Below are 19,133 nucleotides of genomic sequence, written 5' to 3' on the forward strand. Positions count from 1 at the left end.
GCCAAGCCATTCAAATCTCATTAAAAAATCGAAAAACTATTAAACTCAACTTGAAAATAGTTTAGCAACGATAACGAATCCCTTATTTATTAAATAAAACAAAATCTATCTCGAAAAAGTTCGAATTCGTATTTTTTTTCGATTGGTATTTGGTGGGACTTTTATCAGGCACAAAGTTGTATGGGACAAGCACAACCCACATGCCGTATTCAAATCTCTTTAAAAAATCGAAAAACTGCAAAACACACTCTAAAAATAAGTTAGCAACGTTTAGGGATCTCTTAACTATTAAACAAATAAAAAATATGTTAAAAATCAATACAATTTATATTTTTTTTTGATTGGGACTTGGTGCGATTTTAAAAAGGAGCAAGATTGTAAAGGAATAGCCAAGCCATTCAAATCTCATTAAAAAATGGAAAAACTATTAAACTCAACTTGAAAATAGTTTAGCAACGATAACGAATCCCTTATTTATTAAATAAAACAAAACCTATCTCGAAAAAGTTCGAATTTGTATTTTTTCGATTGGTATTTGGTGGGACTTTTATCAGGCACAAGGTTGTATGGGACAAGCACAACCCACATGCCGTATTCAAATCTCTTTAAAAAATCGAAAAACTGCAAAAGACACTCTAAAAATAAGTTAGCAACGTTTAGGAATCTCTTAACTATTAAACAAATCAAAAATATGTCAAAAATCAATACAATTTATATATTTTTTTTGATTGGGACTTGGTACGATTTTAAACAGGAGCAAGATTGTAAGGGAATAGCCAAGCCATTCAAATCTCATTAAAAAATCGAAAAACTATTAAACTCAACTTGAAAATAGTTTAGCAACGATAACGAATCCCTTATTTATTAAATAAAACAAAATCTATCTCGAAAAGTTCAAATTCGTATTTTTTTCGATTGGTATTTGGTGGGACTTTTATCAGGCACAAGGTTGTATGGGACAAGCACAACCCACATGCCGTATTCAAATCTCTTTAAAAAATCGAAAAACTGCAAAAGACACTCTAAAAATAAGTTAACAACGTTTAGGAATCTCTTAACTATTAAACAAATCAAAAATATGTCAAAATCAATACAATTTATATTTTTTTGATTGGGACTTGGTACGATTTTAAACAGGAGCAAGATTGTAAGGGAATAGCCAAGCCATTCAAATCTCATTAAAAAATCGAAAAACTATTAAACTCAACTTGAAAATAGTTTAGCAACGATAACGAATCCCTTATTTATTAAATAAAACAAAATCTATCTCGAAAAAGTTCGAATTCGTATTTTTTTCGATTGGTATTTGGTGGGACTTTTATCAGGCACAAAGTTGTATGGGACAAGCACAACCCACATGCCGTATTCAAATCTCTTTAAAAAATCGAAAAACTGCAAAACACACTCTAAAAATAAGTTAGCAACGTTTAGGGATCTCTTATCTATTAAACACAAAAAAAAATATGTTAAAAATCAATACAATTTATTTTTTTTTGATTGGGACTTGGTGCGATTTTAAAAAGGAGCAAGATTGTAAAGGAATAGCCAAGCCATTCAAATCTCATTAAAAAATGGAAAAACTATTAAACTCAACTTGAAAATAGTTTAGCAACGATAACGAATCCCTTATTTATTAAATAAAACAAAATCTATCTCAAAAAGTTCGAATTCGTATTTTTTTCGATTGGTATTTGGTGGGACTTTTATCAGGCACAAGGTTGTATGGGACAAGCACAACCCACATGCCGTATTCAAATCTCTTTAAAAAATCGAAAAACTGCAAAAGACACTCTAAAAATAAGTTAGCAACGTTTAGGAATCTCTTAACTATTAAACAAATCAAAAAAATGTCAAAAATCAATACAATTTATATTTTTTTTTGATTGGGACTTGGTACGATTTTAAATAGGAGCAAGATTGTAAGGGAATAGCCAAGCCATTCAAATCTCATTAAAAAATCGAAAAACTATTAAACTCAACTTGAAAATAGCTAAGCAACGATAACGAATCCCTTATTTATTAAATAAAACAAAATCTATCTCGAAAAAGTTCGAATTCGTATTTTTTTTCGATTGGTATTTGGTAAGACTTTTATCAGGCACAAGGTTGTATGGGACAAGCACAACCCACATGCCGTATTCAAATCTCTTTAAAAAATCGAAAAACTGCAAAACACACTCTAAAAATAAGTTAGCAACGTTTAGGAATCTCTTAACTATTAAACAAATAAAAAATATGTCAAAAATCAATACAATTTATATTTTTTTTTTGATTGGGACTAGGTACGATTTTAAATAGGAGCAAGATTATAAGGGAATAGCCAAGCCATTCAAATCTCATTAAAAAATCGAAAAACTTTTAAACTCAACTTGAAAATAGTTTAGCAACGATAACGAATCCCTTATTTATTAAATAAAACAAAATCTATCTCGAAAAAGTTCAAATTTCGAATTTTATCAGGCACAAGGTTGTATGGGACAAGCACAACCCACATGCCGTATTCAAATCTCTTTAAAAAATCGAAAAACTGCAAAAGACACTCTAAAAATAAGTTAGCAACGTTTAGGAATCTCTTAACTATTAAACAAACCAAAAATATGTCAAAAATCAATACAATTTATTTTTTTTTTTTTGATTGGGACTTGGTAGGATTTTAAACAGGAGCAAGATTGTAAGGGAATAGCCAAGCCATTCAAATCTCATTAAAAAATCGAAAAACTATTAAACTCAACTTGAAAATAGTTTAGCAACGATAACGAATCCCTTATTTATTAAATAAAACAAAATCTATCTCAAAAAAGTTCGAATTCGTATTTTTTTCGATTGGTATTTGGTGGGACTTTTATCAGGCACAAGGTTGTATGGGACAAGCACAACCCACATGCCGTATTCAAATCTCTTTAAAAAATCGAAAAATGCAAAACACACTCTAAAAATAAGTTAGCAACGTTTAGGGATCTCTTAACTATTAAACAAATAAAAAATATGTTAAAAATCAATACAATTTATATTTTTTTTGATTGGGACTTGGTGCGATTTTAAAAAGGAGCAAGATTGTAAAGGAATAGCCAAGCCATTCAAATCTCATTAAAAAATGGAAAAACTATTAAACTCAACTTGCAAATAGTTTAGCAACGATAACGAATCCCTTATTTATTAAATAAAACAAAATCTATCTCAAAAAAGTTCGAATTCGTATTTTTTTCGATTGGTATTTGGTGGGACTTTTATCAGGCACAAGGTTGTATGGGACAAGCACAACCCACATGCCGTATTCAAATCTCTTTAAAAAATCGAAAAACTGCAAAAGACACTCTAAAAATAAGTTAGCAACGTTTAGGAATCTCTTAACTATTAAACAAATCAAAAAAATGTCAAAAATCAATACAATTTATATTTTTTTTTTGATTGGGACTTGGTACGATTTTAAATAGGAGCAAGATTGTAAGGGAATAGCCAAGCCATTCAAATCTCATTAAAAAATCGAAAAACTATTAAACTCAACTTGAAAATAGCTAAGCAACGATAACGAATCCCTTATTTATTAAATAAAACAAAATCTATCTCGAAAAAGTTCGAATTCGTATTTTTTTTCGATTGGTATTTGGTGGGACTTTTATCAGGCACAAAGTTGTATGGGACAAGCACAACCCACATGCCCTATTCAAATCTCTTTAAAAAATCGAAAAACTGCAAAACACACTCTAAAAATAAGTTAGCAACGTTTAGGGATCTCTTAACTATTAAACAAATAAAAAATATGTTGAAAATCAATACAATTTATTTTTTTTTTGATTGGGACTTGGTGCGATTTTAAAAAGGAGCAAGATTGTAAAGGAATAGCCAAGCCATTCAAATCTCATTAAAAAATGGAAAAACTATTAAACTCAACTTGAAAATAGTTTAGCAACGATAACGAATCCCTTATTTATTAAATAAAACAAAATCTATCTCGAAAAAAGTTCGAATTCGTTTTTTTTCGATTGGTATTTGGTGGGACTTTTATCAGGCACAAGGTTGTATGGGACAAGCACAACCCACATGCCGTATTCAAATCTCTTTAAAAAATCGAAAAACTGCAAAAGACACTCTAAAAATATGTTAGCAACGTTTAGGAATCTCTTAACTATTAAACAAATCAAAAAAATGTCAAAAATCAATACAATTTATATTTTTTTTTTGATTGGGACTTGGTACGATTTTAAATAGGAGCAAGATTGTAAGGGAATAGCCAAGCCATTCAAATCTCATTAAAAAATCGAAAAACTATTAAACTCAACTTGAAAATAGCTAAGCAACGATAACGAATCCCTTATTTATTAAATAAAACAAAATCTATCTCGAAAAAGTTTGAATTCGTATTTTTTTTCGATTGGTATTTGGTGGGACTTTTATCAGGCACAAGGTTGTATGGGACAAGCACAACCCACATGCCGTATTCAAATCTCTTTAAAAAATCGAAAAACTGCAAAACACACTCTGAAAATAAGTCAGCAGTGTTGGGGAATCCCATTACTATTAAACAAAATAAAAAATATGTCAAAAACAATACAATTTATATTTTTCTTTTGATTGGGACTTGGTACGATTTATAATAGGAGCAAGATTGTATGGGAATAGCCAAGCCAAATTTGCCTATTTTGGCCAAAACTATCATAAACATTACTAAAAAATTAAGTCGGTCAAAACATGCAAATGATTTGTTTAAGAAAATCTTAAATAACTATAACATTTTGAAACTTTTATATTTTTTTCATCTCGAAAACTATGACCGAATGTACCCTGAAAGCAAACTTTTTATGTCGACTGGGCTCAACTTGGAACAAGTAATAAAATATCTTAATTAATGAAAACGGATTAAATTTTCAATATTTCCTAAAGTAAAAAGTTCAAATTTCATTTTGTATTAAGAATCGTACAAATATTTGTTAGATTTCTAATTTTAAAATAGGTTTTTAAATAAATTGCTCAAATTACAAATGACAATGTTCAAGTTTATTCAGCGATAAAAGGCCAACGAAACAAGATATTACATTTTCGTAAATGCAAAGTGCTTTATGAAACATTTAAGTTAGTATAGAATCAACAACATTGTTTCGATTAAAGGTCTTAAACAATAAAAACCAGAAAATAAGTTTGCACTTCAAGCAGACATCAGCACAGCAAATGACTGATGTCAGACCCATAGTAGAAGTGCTCTCCTCCTCGATTCTCACCCGTATGAAGGAGGTCGGCAGCAAGCGCGCGCGCCATTTTCTAAACAACAAAGTGTATTTAAGTGATCAAAAATGTCTGAATCTGCAGTTGCAACGGCCGCGTCCCCAGTGGCTGCCCCACCAGCGCCAGTTGAGAAGAAGGTGGCTGCCAAAAAGGCATCTGGATCCGCTGGCACAAAGGCAAAGAAGCCCACTGCACCGCCATCGCACCCGCCAACTCAGCAAATGGTGGACGCTTCCATTAAGAATTTGAAGGAACGTGGCGGCTCATCGCTTCTGGCAATCAAGAAATATATCACAGCCACCTACAAATGCGATGCCCAGAAATTGGCTCCATTCATTAAGAAGTATTTGAAATCTGCCGTCGTCAATGGGAAACTGATCCAAACAAAGGGAAAGGGCGCGTCTGGTTCATTTAAACTGTCGGCGTCTGCCGCGAAGGATCCCAAGCCAAAGGTTGCGTCTGCTGAGAAGAAAGTCAAAAGCAGGAAGGTAGCCGTTAAGAAGACCGGAGCCACCGCCAAGAAGGCTGCCGACAAAAAGCCCAAGATCAAGAAGGCTGTGGCCTCCAAAAAGACCGCCGAGAAAAAGAAAACCGAGAAGGCAAGGGCCAAGGATGCTAAGAAAACTGGAACCGTGAAGGCAAAGCCAGCAGCACCAAAGACCAAGTCGACCGCAGCGAAGCCGAAGGCAGCTAAAGCACCCAAAACCAAGCCAGCGGCGTCTGCTAAGCCGAAAAAGGCGGTAAAGAAAGCAGCTGCCCCTGCTACAGCTAAGAAGCCGAAAGCAAAGACTACCGCTGCCAAGAAGTAAACTGTGAAAAAGTACAGTACCTGTACCTGGACGCTCACAGTCGCAATTTAAGATTTCGAAATCTGAAATTGATTTATACAGCCCTTTTCAGGGCTACAATGTTTGTTAACAAGAGAAAGATTCTTTCGATATAGCATTCAAATTATTTTATAAAGCAAGAATATAGTGATTGTGCTTTTTTGAAAGAACTGTAGCGGCGGAATTACATCTTTGAAAATAGTTTATTTAATTCTTTTGACGCACGCAACCGCGGCTAAGTCGGCAAATAATGTAGCATTCAGAATCGAATAAATTTATTTATTTATTTAAACTGGACTATTTTGATTATTTTATATTGTATTGCGAATGGTATTGAAAATTTAGTTTCTTTGGTAAAATATGTTGTGGCCCTAAAAAGGGCCGTTTTGGATCTTCCTCCGCAAACGCAGCAAATTTACTTGGAGCTGGTGTACTTGGTGACAGCCTTGGTTCCCTCACTAACGGCGTGCTTGGCCAACTCTCCGGGCAGAAGCAGGCGAACAGCCGTTTGGATTTCCCGACTGGTGATGGTCGACCGTTTGTTGTAGTGGGCCAGACGAGAAGCCTCTGCAGCAATACGCTCGAAGATGTCATTCACAAAGCTGTTCATGATGCTCATCGCCTTCGACGAAATGCCGGTGTCAGGGTGGACCTGCTTCAGAACCTTGTAGATGTAGATCGCATAGCTCTCCTTCCTCTTGCGCTTCTTCTTCTTGTCGGTCTTGGTGATGTTCTTCTGAGCCTTGCCAGCCTTCTTGGCTGCCTTTCCACTAGTTTTCGGCGGCATTATTTCAGTTCACTTTTAATTTCACAAACACAATTCACTGATCATAACGGAGCCGGAACGCGTTCACCCTTATACTTTTTTTCGAGCAACCTTTTCAGGTATAAGGCACCCACCCCTAACTAAACGCGCAGGCAGGCAAAAAAGTATAAATATGTGGCTACCAATTTTTCTCGAGCATTCGTTTTTGTGTGTTAAGTGAACTAAGTGAAATAAAGCAAAATGTCTGGTCGTGGAAAAGGTGGCAAAGTGAAGGGAAAGGCAAAGTCCCGCTCCAACCGGGCTGGTCTTCAGTTCCCAGTAGGCCGTATTCACCGTCTGCTCCGCAAGGGCAACTATGCCGAGCGTGTTGGTGCCGGCGCTCCGGTTTACCTGGCTGCCGTGATGGAATATCTGGCCGCCGAGGTTCTCGAGTTGGCTGGCAATGCTGCTCGTGACAACAAGAAGACTAGGATTATCCCGCGTCATCTGCAGCTGGCCATTCGCAACGACGAAGAATTGAACAAGCTGCTCTCCGGCGTCACCATTGCCCAGGGTGGAGTATTGCCCAATATCCAGGCTGTTCTGTTGCCCAAGAAGACCGAGAAGAAGGCTTAAACGTTCCAAAAGCAGAGCCAACTACATACTTGTACATAAACATACCCAACCGTCCTTTTCAGGACGACCAAGTTTTTACCAAAGAATTGTTAATATTTTCTAATAGAACATCAGGCATCAAAAAGTATTTCAAATAAAAAATATGTATCTAGTGAACACATCATCTTGGGTTTTAAAAATGTTCGGGAAGTTAAATAATAATTTTATTGTATAACTTTATCAGACAGACTGCTTTCGCATCTGAAACAGTACAGTCTGAACAAAAAACATTTTTATACATGTCTGTAAGTGATTGTTTTACAACACATTTTTCTACCTGTTTGAGAAACGGACGAATGCTCGCGGTGAAAACTAAATATTTCGATTTTGTTCACTCCCAATTTGGAGTTCCCAGCCAATAAAACAAAAAAGCGTAAAATGTTTTGAAAATTTGTCTGCTTTGGAGATGTAATGGTGGTCCTGAAAAGGACCGATTGCTGAATGAAGTACAAGCTGTACTTGTTTTTAACCGCCGAAACCGTACAGGGTGCGGCCTTGCCTCTTCAGGGCGTACACGACATCCATGGCTGTGACAGTCTTCCTCTTGGCGTGTTCGGTGTAGGTGACGGCATCACGGATAACGTTCTCCAGGAACACCTTCAGAACACCACGTGTTTCCTCGTAAATTAATCCGGAGATGCGCTTCACACCGCCACGACGAGCCAAACGGCGTATGGCTGGCTTCGTAATACCCTGGATGTTATCACGCAGCACTTTGCGATGACGCTTGGCGCCACCTTTTCCCAAGCCTTTGCCTCCTTTACCACGACCAGTCATTTTTCACTTTTCTACTATATTAACACACTGCACGAAAGTCACTGAAGAACTAATTCCGATTTTTCGGCGTGCCCCTATTTATACCTAAACCCATAGATACCCGAGCGAGTCCGAGCGATATATTCGTCTCGCTCTTCGCTCGTCAAACGAGATGGCCTCTGCCTCTTTCTCTTTCCAACCCTCCACATTTTGCTATATAAGCAGGCAGCGAACGCGGCAACCGTTTATTGTGTTTTCAGACGCGAAGTGAACATCAGTGAATATAAATATCAACATAGAAATCGAAAATGGCTCGTACCAAGCAAACCGCTCGCAAGTCGACTGGTGGCAAGGCGCCACGCAAACAACTGGCCACCAAGGCCGCTCGTAAGAGCGCCCCAGCCACCGGAGGCGTGAAGAAGCCCCATCGCTATCGCCCCGGAACTGTGGCCCTGCGTGAGATCCGTCGCTACCAGAAGAGTACCGAGCTGCTGATTCGCAAACTGCCTTTCCAGCGTCTGGTGCGTGAGATCGCTCAGGACTTCAAGACTGATTTGCGGTTCCAGAGCTCGGCAGTGATGGCTCTTCAGGAAGCTAGCGAAGCATATCTTGTTGGCCTTTTTGAAGATACCAACTTGTGTGCCATTCATGCCAAGCGTGTAACAATCATGCCCAAGGACATCCAGTTGGCCCGTCGCATTCGCGGTGAGCGTGCTTAAGCTGAGACGGTCTCAACTAGCGACCAATGCGCCAGCATACTTTGTACAAATCGGTCCTTTTCAGGACCACAAAATACTTTCGATGAGATATTAATTTTTCTTTTGGCGTCTTCTAATTATAATAAATATATAAATATGTATTTTATTTTAATAAATAATTCGCTTTAGGGGGTGTGGCATTGGGATGTGAACAATGTGCAAGGTTTGAAGGGAATAGCACTAACCATTCAACTGTCATTAAAAAACCGAAAAACTATTAAACTCAATTTTAAAATAAGTTAGCAACAATAACGAATCCCTTATTTATCAAATAAAACAAAACCTATCTCGAAAAAGTTCGAATTTGTATTTTTTCGATTGGTATTTGGTGGGACTTTTATCAGGCACAAGGTTGTTTGGGACAAGCACAACCCACATGCCGTATTCAAATCTCTTTAAAAAATCGAAAAACTGCAAAACACACTCTAAAAATAAGTTAGCAACGTTTAGGAATCTCTTAACTATTAAACAAATAAAAAATATGTTAAAAATCAATACAATTTATATTTTTTTTTGATTGGGACTTGGTGCGATTTTAAAAAGGAGCAAGATTGTAAAGGAATAGCCAAGCCATTCAAATCTCATTAAAAAATGGAAAAACTATTAAACTCAACTTGAAAATAGTTTAGCAACGATAACGAATCCCTTATTTATTAAATAAAACAAAATCTATCTCGAAAAAGTTCGAATTCGTATTTTTTTTCGATTGGTATTTGGTGGGACTTTTATCAGGCACAAAGTTGTATGGGACAAGCACAACCCACATGCCGTATTCAAATCTCTTTAAAAAATCGAAAAACTGCAAAACACACTCTGAAAATAAGTCAGCAGTGTTGGGGAATCCCATTACTATTAAACAAAATAAAAAATATGTCAAAAACAATACAATTTATATTTTTCTTTTGATTGGGACTTGGTACGATTTATAATAGGAGCAAGATTGTATGGGAATAGCCAAGCCAAATTTGCCTATTTTGGCCAAAACTATCATAAACATTACTAAAAAATTAAGTCGGTCAAAACATGCAAATGATTTGTTTAAGAAAATCTTAAATAACTATAACATTTTGAAACTTTTATATTTTTTTCATCTCGAAAACTATGACCGAATGTACCCTGAAAGCAAACTTTTTATGTCGACTGGGCTCAACTTGGAACAAGTAATAAAATATCTTAATTAATGAAAACGGATTAAATTTTCAATATTTCCTAAAGTAAAAAGTTCAAATTTCATTTTGTATTAAGAATCGTACAAATATTTGTTAGATTTCTAATTTTAAAATAGGTTTTTAAATAAATTGCTCAAATTACAAATGACAATGTTCAAGTTTATTCAGCGATAAAAGGCCAACGAAACAAGATATTACATTTTCGTAAATGCAAAGTGCTTTATGAAACATTTAAGTTAGTATAGAATCAACAACATTGTTTCGATTAAAGGTCTTAAACAATAAAAACCAGAAAATAAGTTTGCACTTCAAGCAGACATCAGCACAGCAAATGACTGATGTCAGACCCATAGTAGAAGTGCTCTCCTCCTCGATTCTCACCCGTATGAAGGAGGTCGGCAGCAAGCGCGCGCGCCATTTTCTAAACAACAAAGTGTATTTAAGTGATCAAAAATGTCTGAATCTGCAGTTGCAACGGCCGCGTCCCCAGTGGCTGCCCCACCAGCGCCAGTTGAGAAGAAGGTGGCTGCCAAAAAGGCATCTGGATCCGCTGGCACAAAGGCAAAGAAGCCCACTGCACCGCCATCGCACCCGCCAACTCAGCAAATGGTGGACGCTTCCATTAAGAATTTGAAGGAACGTGGCGGCTCATCGCTTCTGGCAATCAAGAAATATATCACAGCCACCTACAAATGCGATGCCCAGAAATTGGCTCCATTCATTAAGAAGTATTTGAAATCTGCCGTCGTCAATGGGAAACTGATCCAAACAAAGGGAAAGGGCGCGTCTGGTTCATTTAAACTGTCGGCGTCTGCCGCGAAGGATCCCAAGCCAAAGGTTGCGTCTGCTGAGAAGAAAGTCAAAAGCAGGAAGGTAGCCGTTAAGAAGACCGGAGCCACCGCCAAGAAGGCTGCCGACAAAAAGCCCAAGATCAAGAAGGCTGTGGCCTCCAAAAAGACCGCCGAGAAAAAGAAAACCGAGAAGGCAAGGGCCAAGGATGCTAAGAAAACTGGAACCGTGAAGGCAAAGCCAGCAGCACCAAAGACCAAGTCGACCGCAGCGAAGCCGAAGGCAGCTAAAGCACCCAAAACCAAGCCAGCGGCGTCTGCTAAACCGAAAAAGGCGGTAAAGAAAGCAGCTGCCCCTGCTACAGCTAAGAAGCCGAAAGCAAAGACTACCGCTGCCAAGAAGTAAACTGTGAAAAAGTACAGTACCTGTACCTGGACGCTCACAGTCGCAATTTAAGATTTCGAAATCTGAAATTGATTTATACAGCCCTTTTCAGGGCTACAATGTTTGTTAACAAGAGAAAGATTCTTTCGATATAGCATTCAAATTATTTTATAAAGCAAGAATATAGTGATTGTGCTTTTTTGAAAGAACTGTAGCGGCGGAATTACATCTTTGAAAATAGTTTATTTAATTCTTTTGACGCACGCAACCGCGGCTAAGTCGGCAAATAATGTAGCATTCAGAATCGAATAAATTTATTTATTTATTTAAACTGGACTATTTTGATTATTTTATATTGTATTGCGAATGGTATTGAAAATTTAGTTTCTTTGGTAAAATATGTTGTGGCCCTGAAAAGGGCCGTTTTGGATCTTCCTCCGCAAACGCAGCAAATTTACTTGGAGCTGGTGTACTTGGTGACAGCCTTGGTTCCCTCACTAACGGCGTGCTTGGCCAACTCTCCGGGCAGAAGCAGGCGAACAGCCGTTTGGATTTCCCGACTGGTGATGGTCGACCGTTTGTTGTAGTGGGCCAGACGAGAAGCCTCTGCAGCAATACGCTCGAAGATGTCATTCACAAAGCTGTTCATGATGCTCATCGCCTTCGACGAAATGCCGGTGTCAGGGTGGACCTGCTTCAGAACCTTGTAGATGTAGATCGCATAGCTCTCCTTCCTCTTGCGCTTCTTCTTCTTGTCGGTCTTGGTGATGTTCTTCTGAGCCTTGCCAGCCTTCTTGGCTGCCTTTCCACTAGTTTTCGGCGGCATTATTTCAGTTCACTTTTAATTTCACAAACACAATTCACTGATCATAACGGAGCCGGAACGCGTTCACCCTTATACTTTTTTTCGAGCAACCTTTTCAGGTATAAGGCACCCACCCCTAACTAAACGCGCAGGCAGGCAAAAAAGTATAAATATGTGGCTACCAATTTTTCTCGAGCATTCGTTTTTGTGTGTTAAGTGAACTAAGTGAAATAAAGCAAAATGTCTGGTCGTGGAAAAGGTGGCAAAGTGAAGGGAAAGGCAAAGTCCCGCTCCAACCGGGCTGGTCTTCAGTTCCCAGTAGGCCGTATTCACCGTCTGCTCCGCAAGGGCAACTATGCCGAGCGTGTTGGTGCCGGCGCTCCGGTTTACCTGGCTGCCGTGATGGAATATCTGGCCGCCGAGGTTCTCGAGTTGGCTGGCAATGCTGCTCGTGACAACAAGAAGACTAGGATTATCCCGCGTCATCTGCAGCTGGCCATTCGCAACGACGAAGAATTGAACAAGCTGCTCTCCGGCGTCACCATTGCCCAGGGTGGAGTATTGCCCAATATCCAGGCTGTTCTGTTGCCCAAGAAGACCGAGAAGAAGGCTTAAACGTTCCAAAAGCAGAGCCAACTACATACTTGTACATAAACATACCCAACCGTCCTTTTCAGGACGACCAAGTTTTTACCAAAGAATTGTTAATATTTTCTAATAGAACATCAGGCATCAAAAAGTATTTCAAATAAAAAATATGTATCTAGTGAACACATCATCTTGGGTTTTAAAAATGTTCGGGAAGTTAAATAATAATTTTATTGTATAACTTTATCAGACAGACTGCTTTCGCATCTGAAACAGTACAGTCTGAACAAAAAACATTTTTATACATGTCTGTAAGTGATTGTTTTACAACACATTTTTCTACCTGTTTGAGAAACGGACGAATGCTCGCGGTGAAAACTAAATATTTCGATTTTGTTCACTCCCAATTTGGAGTTCCCAGCCAATAAAACAAAAAAGCGTAAAATGTTTTGAAAATTTGTCTGCTTTGGAGATGTAATGGTGGTCCTGAAAAGGACCGATTGCTGAATGAAGTACAAGCTGTACTTGTTTTTAACCGCCGAAACCGTACAGGGTGCGGCCTTGCCTCTTCAGGGCGTACACGACATCCATGGCTGTGACAGTCTTCCTCTTGGCGTGTTCGGTGTAGGTGACGGCATCACGGATAACGTTCTCCAGGAACACCTTCAGAACACCACGTGTTTCCTCGTAAATTAATCCGGAGATGCGCTTCACACCGCCACGACGAGCCAAACGGCGTATGGCTGGCTTCGTAATACCCTGGATGTTATCACGCAGCACTTTGCGATGACGCTTGGCGCCACCTTTTCCCAAGCCTTTGCCTCCTTTACCACGACCAGTCATTTTTCACTTTTCTACTATATTAACACACTGCACGAAAGTCACTGAAGAACTAATTCCGATTTTTCGGCGTGCCCCTATTTATACCTAAACCCATAGATACCCGAGCGAGTCCGAGCGATATATTCGTCTCGCTCTTCGCTCGTCAAACGAGATGGCCTCTGCCTCTTTCTCTTTCCAACCCTCCACATTTTGCTATATAAGCAGGCAGCGAACGCGGCAACCGTTTATTGTGTTTTCAGACGCGAAGTGAACATCAGTGAATATAAATATCAACATAGAAATCGAAAATGGCTCGTACCAAGCAAACCGCTCGCAAGTCGACTGGTGGCAAGGCGCCACGCAAACAACTGGCCACCAAGGCCGCTCGTAAGAGCGCCCCAGCCACCGGAGGCGTGAAGAAGCCCCATCGCTATCGCCCCGGAACTGTGGCCCTGCGTGAGATCCGTCGCTACCAGAAGAGTACCGAGCTGCTGATTCGCAAACTGCCTTTCCAGCGTCTGGTGCGTGAGATCGCTCAGGACTTCAAGACTGATTTGCGGTTCCAGAGCTCGGCAGTGATGGCTCTTCAGGAAGCTAGCGAAGCATATCTTGTTGGCCTTTTTGAAGATACCAACTTGTGTGCCATTCATGCCAAGCGTGTAACAATCATGCCCAAGGACATCCAGTTGGCCCGTCGCATTCGCGGTGAGCGTGCTTAAGCTGAGACGGTCTCAACTAGCGACCAATGCGCCAGCATACTTTGTACAAATCGGTCCTTTTCAGGACCACAAAATACTTTCGATGAGATATTAATTTTTCTTTTGGCGTCTTCTAATTATAATAAATATATAAATATGTATTTTATTTTAATAAATAATTCGCTTTAGGGGGTGTGGCATTGGGATGTGAACAATGTGCAAGGTTTGAAGGGAATAGCACTAACCATTCAACTGTCATTAAAAAACCGAAAAACTATTAAACTCAATTTTAAAATAAGTTAGCAACAATAACGAATCCCTTATTTATCAAATAAAACAAAACCTATCTCGAAAAAGTTCGAATTTGTATTTTTTCGATTGGTATTTGGTGGGACTTTTATCAGGCACAAGGTTGTTTGGGACAAGCACAACCCACATGCCGTATTCAAATCTCTTTAAAAAATCGAAAAACTGCAAAACACACTCTAAAAATAAGTTAGCAACGTTTAGGAATCTCTTAACTATTAAACAAATAAAAAATATGTTAAAAATCAATACAATTTATATTTTTTTTTGATTGGGACTTGGTGCGATTTTAAAAAGGAGCAAGATTGTAAAGGAATAGCCAAGCCATTCAAATCTCATTAAAAAATGGAAAAACTATTAAACTCAACTTGAAAATAGTTTAGCAACGATAACGAATCCCTTATTTATTAAATAAAACAAAATCTATCTCGAAAAAGTTCGAATTCGTTTTTTTTTCGATTGGTATTTGGTGGGACTTTTATCAGGCACAAGGTTGTATGGGACAAGCACAACCCACATGCCGTATTCAAATCTCTTTAAAAAATCGAAAAACTGCAAAAGACACTCTAAAAATAAGTTAGCAACGTTTAGGAATCTCTTAACTATTAAACAAATAAAAAATATGTCAAAAATCAATACAATTTATATTTTTTTTTTTGATTGGGACTTGGTACGATTTTAAATAGGAGCAAGATTATAAGGGATAAGCCAAGCCATTCAAATCTCATTAAAAAATCGAAAAACTTTTAAACTCAACTTGAAAATAGTTTAGCAACGATAACGAATCCCTTATTTATTAAATAAAACAAAATCTATCTCGAAAAGTTCAAATTCGTATTTTTTTTCGATTGGTATTTGGTGGGACTTTTATCAGGCACAAGGTTGTATGGGACAAGCACAACCCACATGCCGTATTCAAATCTCTTTAAAAATCGAAAACTGCAAAAGACACTCTAAAAATAAGTTAGCAACGTTTAGGAATCTCTTAACTATTAAACAAATCAAAAATATGTCAAAATCAATACAATTTATATTTTTTTTTTGATTGGGACTTGGTACGATTTTAAATAGGAGCAAGATTGTAAGGGAATAGCCAAGCCATTCAAATCTCATTAAAAAATCGAAAAACTATTAAACTCAACTTGAAAATAGTTTAGCAACGATAACGAATCCCTTATTTATTAAATAAAACAAAATCTATCTCGAAAAAGTTCGAATTCGTATTTTTTTTCGATTGGTATTTGGTGGGACTTTTATCAGGCACAAGGTTGTATGGGACAAGCACAACCCACATGCCGTATTCAAATCTCTTTAAAAAATCGAAAAACTGCAAAAGACACTCTAAAAATAAGTTAGCAACGTTTAGGAATCTCTTAACTATTAAACAAATAAAAAATATGTCAAAAATCAATACAATTTATATTTTTTTTTTTGATTGGGACTTGGTACGATTTTAAATAGGAGCAAGATTATAAGGGAATAGCCAAGCCATTCAAATCTCATTAAAAAATCGAAAAACTTTTAAACTCAACTTGAAAATAGTTTAGCAACGATAACGAATCCCTTATTTATTAAATAAAACAAAATCTATCTCGAAAAAGTTCAAATTCGTATTTTTTTCGATTGGTATTTGGTGGGACTTTTATCAGGCACAAGGTTGTATGGGACAAGCACAACCCACATGCCGTATTCAAATCTCTTTAAAAAATCGAAAAACTGCAAAAGACACTCTAAAAATAAGTTAGCAACGTTTAGGAATCTCTTAACTATTAAACAAATCAAAAATATGTCAAAAATCAATACAATTTATATTTTTTTTTTGATTGGGACTTGGTACGATTTTAAACAGGAGCAAGATTGTAAGGGAATAGCCAAGCCATTCAAATCTCATTAAAAAATCGAAAAACTATTAAACTCAACTTGAAAATAGTTTAGCAACGATAACGAATCCCTTATTTATTAAATAAAACAAAATCTATCTCGAAAAAGTTCGAATTCGTATTTTTTTTCGATTGGTATTTGGTGGGACTTTTATCAGGCACAAAGTTGTATGGGACAAGCACAACCCACATGCCGTATTCAAATCTCTTTAAAAAATCGAAAAACTGCAAAACACACTCTGAAAATAAGTCAGCAGTGTTGGGGAATCCCATTACTATTAAACAAAATAAAAAATATGTCAAAAACAATACAATTTATATTTTTCTTTTGATTGGGACTTGGTACGATTTATAATAGGAGCAAGATTGTATGGGAATAGCCAAGCCAAATTTGCCTATTTTGGCCAAAACTATCATAAACATTACTAAAAAATTAAGTCGGTCAAAACATGCAAATGATTTGTTTAAGAAAATCTTAAATAACTATAACATTTTGAAACTTTTATATTTTTTTCATCTCGAAAACTATGACCGAATGTACCCTGAAAGCAAACTTTTTATGTCGACTGGGCTCAACTTGGAACAAGTAATAAAATATCTTAATTAATGAAAACGGATTAAATTTTCAATATTTCCTAAAGTAAAAAGTTCAAATTTCATTTTGTATTAAGAATCGTACAAATATTTGTTAGATTTCTAATTTTAAAATAGGTTTTTAAATAAATTGCTCAAATTACAAATGACAATGTTCAAGTTTATTCAGCGATAAAAGGCCAACGAAACAAGATATTACATTTTCGTAAATGCAAAGTGCTTTATGAAACATTTAAGTTAGTATAGAATCAACAACATTGTTTCGATTAAAGGTCTTAAACAATAAAAACCAGAAAATAAGTTTGCACTTCAAGCAGACATCAGCACAGCAAATGACTGATGTCAGACCCATAGTAGAAGTGCTCTCCTCCTCGATTCTCACCCGTATGAAGGAGGTCGGCAGCAAGAGCGCGCGCCATTTTCTAAACAACAAAGTGTATTTAAGTGATCAAAAATGTCTGAATCTGCAGTTGCAACGGCCGCGTCCCCAGTGGCTGCCCCACCAGCGCCAGTTGAGAAGAAGGTGGCTGCCAAAAAGGCATCTGGATCCGCTGGCACAAAGGCAAAGAAGCCCACTGCACCGCCATCGCACCCGCCAACTCAGCAAATGGTGGACGCTTCCATTAAGAATTTGAAGGAACGTGGCGGCTCATCGCTTCTGGCAATCAAGAAATATATCACAGCCACCTACAAATGCGATGCCCAGAAATTGGCTCCATTCATTAAGAAGTATTTGAAATCTGCCGTCGTCAATGGGAAACTGATCCAAACAAAGGGAAAGGGCGCGTCTGGTTCATTTAAACTGTCGGCGTCTGCCGCGAAGGATCCCAAGCCAAAGGTTGCGTCTGCTGAGAAGAAAGTCAAAAGCAGGAAGGTAGCCGTTAAGAAGACCGGAGCCACCGCCAAGAAGGCTGCCGACAAAAAGCCCAAGATCAAGAAGGCTGTGGCCACCAAAAAGACCGCCGAGAAAAAGAAAACCGAGAAGGCAAGGGCCAAGGATGCTAAGAAAACTGGAACCGTGAAGGCAAAGCCAGCAGCACCAAAGACCAAGTCGACCGCAGCGAAGCCGAAGGCAGCTAAAGCACCCAAAACCAAGCCAGCGGCGTCTGCTAAACCGAAAAAGGCGGTAAAGAAAGCAGCTGCCCCTGCTACAGCTAAGAAGCCGAAAGCAAAGACTACCGCTGCCAAGAAGTAAACTGTGAAAAAGTACAGTACCTGTACCTGGACGCTCACAGTCGCAATTTAAGATTTCGAAATCTGAAATTGATTTATACAAGCCCTTTTCAGGGCTACAATGTTTGTTAACAAGAGAAAGATTCTTTCGATATAGCATTCAAATTATTTTATAAAGCAAGAATATAGTGATTGTGCTTTTTTGAAAGAACTGTAGCGGCGGAATTACATCTTTGAAAATAGTTTATTTAATTCTTTTGACGCACGCAACCGCGGCTAAGTCGGCAAATAATGTAGCATTCAGAATCGAATAAATTTATTTATTTATTTAAACTGGACTATTTTGATTATTTTATATTGTATTGCGAATGGTATTGAAAATTTAGTTTCTTTGGTAAAATATGTTGTGGCCCTGAAAAGGGCCGTTTTGGATCTTCCTCCGCAAACGCAGCAAATTTACTTGGAGCTGGTGTACTTGGTGACAGCCTTGGTTCCCTCACTAACGGCGTGCTTGGCCAACTCTCCGGGCAGAAGCAGGCGAACAGCCGTTTGGATTTCCCGACTGGTGATGGTCGACCGTTTGTTGTAGTGGGCCAGACGAGAAGCCTCTGCAGCAATACGCTCGAAGATGTCATTCACAAAGCTGTTCATGATGCTCATCGCCTTCGACGAAATGCCGGTGTCAGGGTGGACCTGCTTCAGAACCTTGTAGATGTAGATCGCATAGCTCTCCTTCCTCTTGCGCTTCTTCTTCTTGTCGGTCTTGGTGATGTTCTTCTGAGCCTTGCCAGCCTTCTTGGCTGCCTTTCCACTAGTTTTCGGCGGCATTATTTCAGTTCACTTTTAATTTCACAAACACAATTCACTGATCATAACGGAGCCGGAACGCGTTCACCCTTATACTTTTTTTCGAGCAACCTTTTCAGGTATAAGGCACCCCACCC

The 19,133-nt window shown here is 38.0% G+C and overlaps 10 protein-coding genes across 10 annotated transcripts; 5 read left to right on the forward strand and 5 right to left on the reverse strand.

Moving 5' to 3' along the window:
- Nucleotides 1-5,246: 5,246 nt before the first annotated feature.
- Nucleotides 5,247-6,119, forward strand: LOC108038671 (histone H1-like). The gene has a single exon (XM_017115500.2). It carries the CDS (start codon nt 5,289-5,291, stop codon nt 6,027-6,029), a length of 741 nt encoding a protein of 246 aa, XP_016970989.2. The 5' UTR covers nt 5,247-5,288; the 3' UTR covers nt 6,030-6,119.
- A 291-nt stretch (nt 6,120-6,410) lies between these two features.
- Nucleotides 6,411-6,889, reverse strand: LOC123037770 (histone H2B). Its single transcript, XM_044460127.1, has one exon. The coding sequence runs from the start codon at nt 6,832-6,834 to the stop codon at nt 6,463-6,465; it is 372 nt and encodes a 123-aa protein (XP_044316062.1). The 5' UTR covers nt 6,835-6,889; the 3' UTR covers nt 6,411-6,462.
- A 119-nt stretch (nt 6,890-7,008) lies between these two features.
- Nucleotides 7,009-7,492, forward strand: LOC123037769 (histone H2A). Its single transcript, XM_044460126.1, has one exon. It carries the CDS (start codon nt 7,054-7,056, stop codon nt 7,426-7,428), a length of 375 nt encoding a protein of 124 aa, XP_044316061.1. The 5' UTR covers nt 7,009-7,053; the 3' UTR covers nt 7,429-7,492.
- A 393-nt stretch (nt 7,493-7,885) lies between these two features.
- LOC123037773 (histone H4) lies at nt 7,886-8,304 on the reverse strand. Its single transcript, XM_044460130.1, has one exon. The coding sequence runs from the start codon at nt 8,242-8,244 to the stop codon at nt 7,933-7,935; it is 312 nt and encodes a 103-aa protein (XP_044316065.1). The 5' UTR covers nt 8,245-8,304; the 3' UTR covers nt 7,886-7,932.
- A 2,258-nt stretch (nt 8,305-10,562) lies between these two features.
- LOC123037767 (histone H1-like) lies at nt 10,563-11,434 on the forward strand. Its single transcript, XM_044460124.1, has one exon. The coding sequence runs from the start codon at nt 10,604-10,606 to the stop codon at nt 11,342-11,344; it is 741 nt and encodes a 246-aa protein (XP_044316059.1). The 5' UTR covers nt 10,563-10,603; the 3' UTR covers nt 11,345-11,434.
- A 193-nt stretch (nt 11,435-11,627) lies between these two features.
- LOC123037771 (histone H2B) lies at nt 11,628-12,204 on the reverse strand. The gene has a single exon (XM_044460128.1). The coding sequence runs from the start codon at nt 12,147-12,149 to the stop codon at nt 11,778-11,780; it is 372 nt and encodes a 123-aa protein (XP_044316063.1). The 5' UTR covers nt 12,150-12,204; the 3' UTR covers nt 11,628-11,777.
- A 119-nt stretch (nt 12,205-12,323) lies between these two features.
- Nucleotides 12,324-12,807, forward strand: LOC123037768 (histone H2A). Its single transcript, XM_044460125.1, has one exon. The coding sequence runs from the start codon at nt 12,369-12,371 to the stop codon at nt 12,741-12,743; it is 375 nt and encodes a 124-aa protein (XP_044316060.1). The 5' UTR covers nt 12,324-12,368; the 3' UTR covers nt 12,744-12,807.
- Nucleotides 12,808-13,200: 393 nt separating this feature from the next.
- On the reverse strand, nt 13,201-13,619 carry LOC123037772 (histone H4). Its single transcript, XM_044460129.1, has one exon. It carries the CDS (start codon nt 13,557-13,559, stop codon nt 13,248-13,250), a length of 312 nt encoding a protein of 103 aa, XP_044316064.1. The 5' UTR covers nt 13,560-13,619; the 3' UTR covers nt 13,201-13,247.
- A 3,817-nt stretch (nt 13,620-17,436) lies between these two features.
- Nucleotides 17,437-18,527, forward strand: LOC123037760 (histone H1-like). Its single transcript, XM_044460104.1, has one exon. The coding sequence runs from the start codon at nt 17,471-17,473 to the stop codon at nt 18,209-18,211; it is 741 nt and encodes a 246-aa protein (XP_044316039.1). The 5' UTR covers nt 17,437-17,470; the 3' UTR covers nt 18,212-18,527.
- LOC123037764 (histone H2B) lies at nt 18,496-19,072 on the reverse strand. Its single transcript, XM_044460108.1, has one exon. It carries the CDS (start codon nt 19,015-19,017, stop codon nt 18,646-18,648), a length of 372 nt encoding a protein of 123 aa, XP_044316043.1. The 5' UTR covers nt 19,018-19,072; the 3' UTR covers nt 18,496-18,645.
- Nucleotides 19,073-19,133: the final 61 nt, after the last annotated feature.

This window comes from Drosophila rhopaloa, unplaced genomic scaffold (genome assembly GCF_018152115.1).
Source record: "Drosophila rhopaloa isolate 14029-0021.01 unplaced genomic scaffold, ASM1815211v1 contig_2, whole genome shotgun sequence".
NCBI classification, from domain to species: domain Eukaryota; kingdom Metazoa; phylum Arthropoda; class Insecta; order Diptera; family Drosophilidae; genus Drosophila; species Drosophila rhopaloa.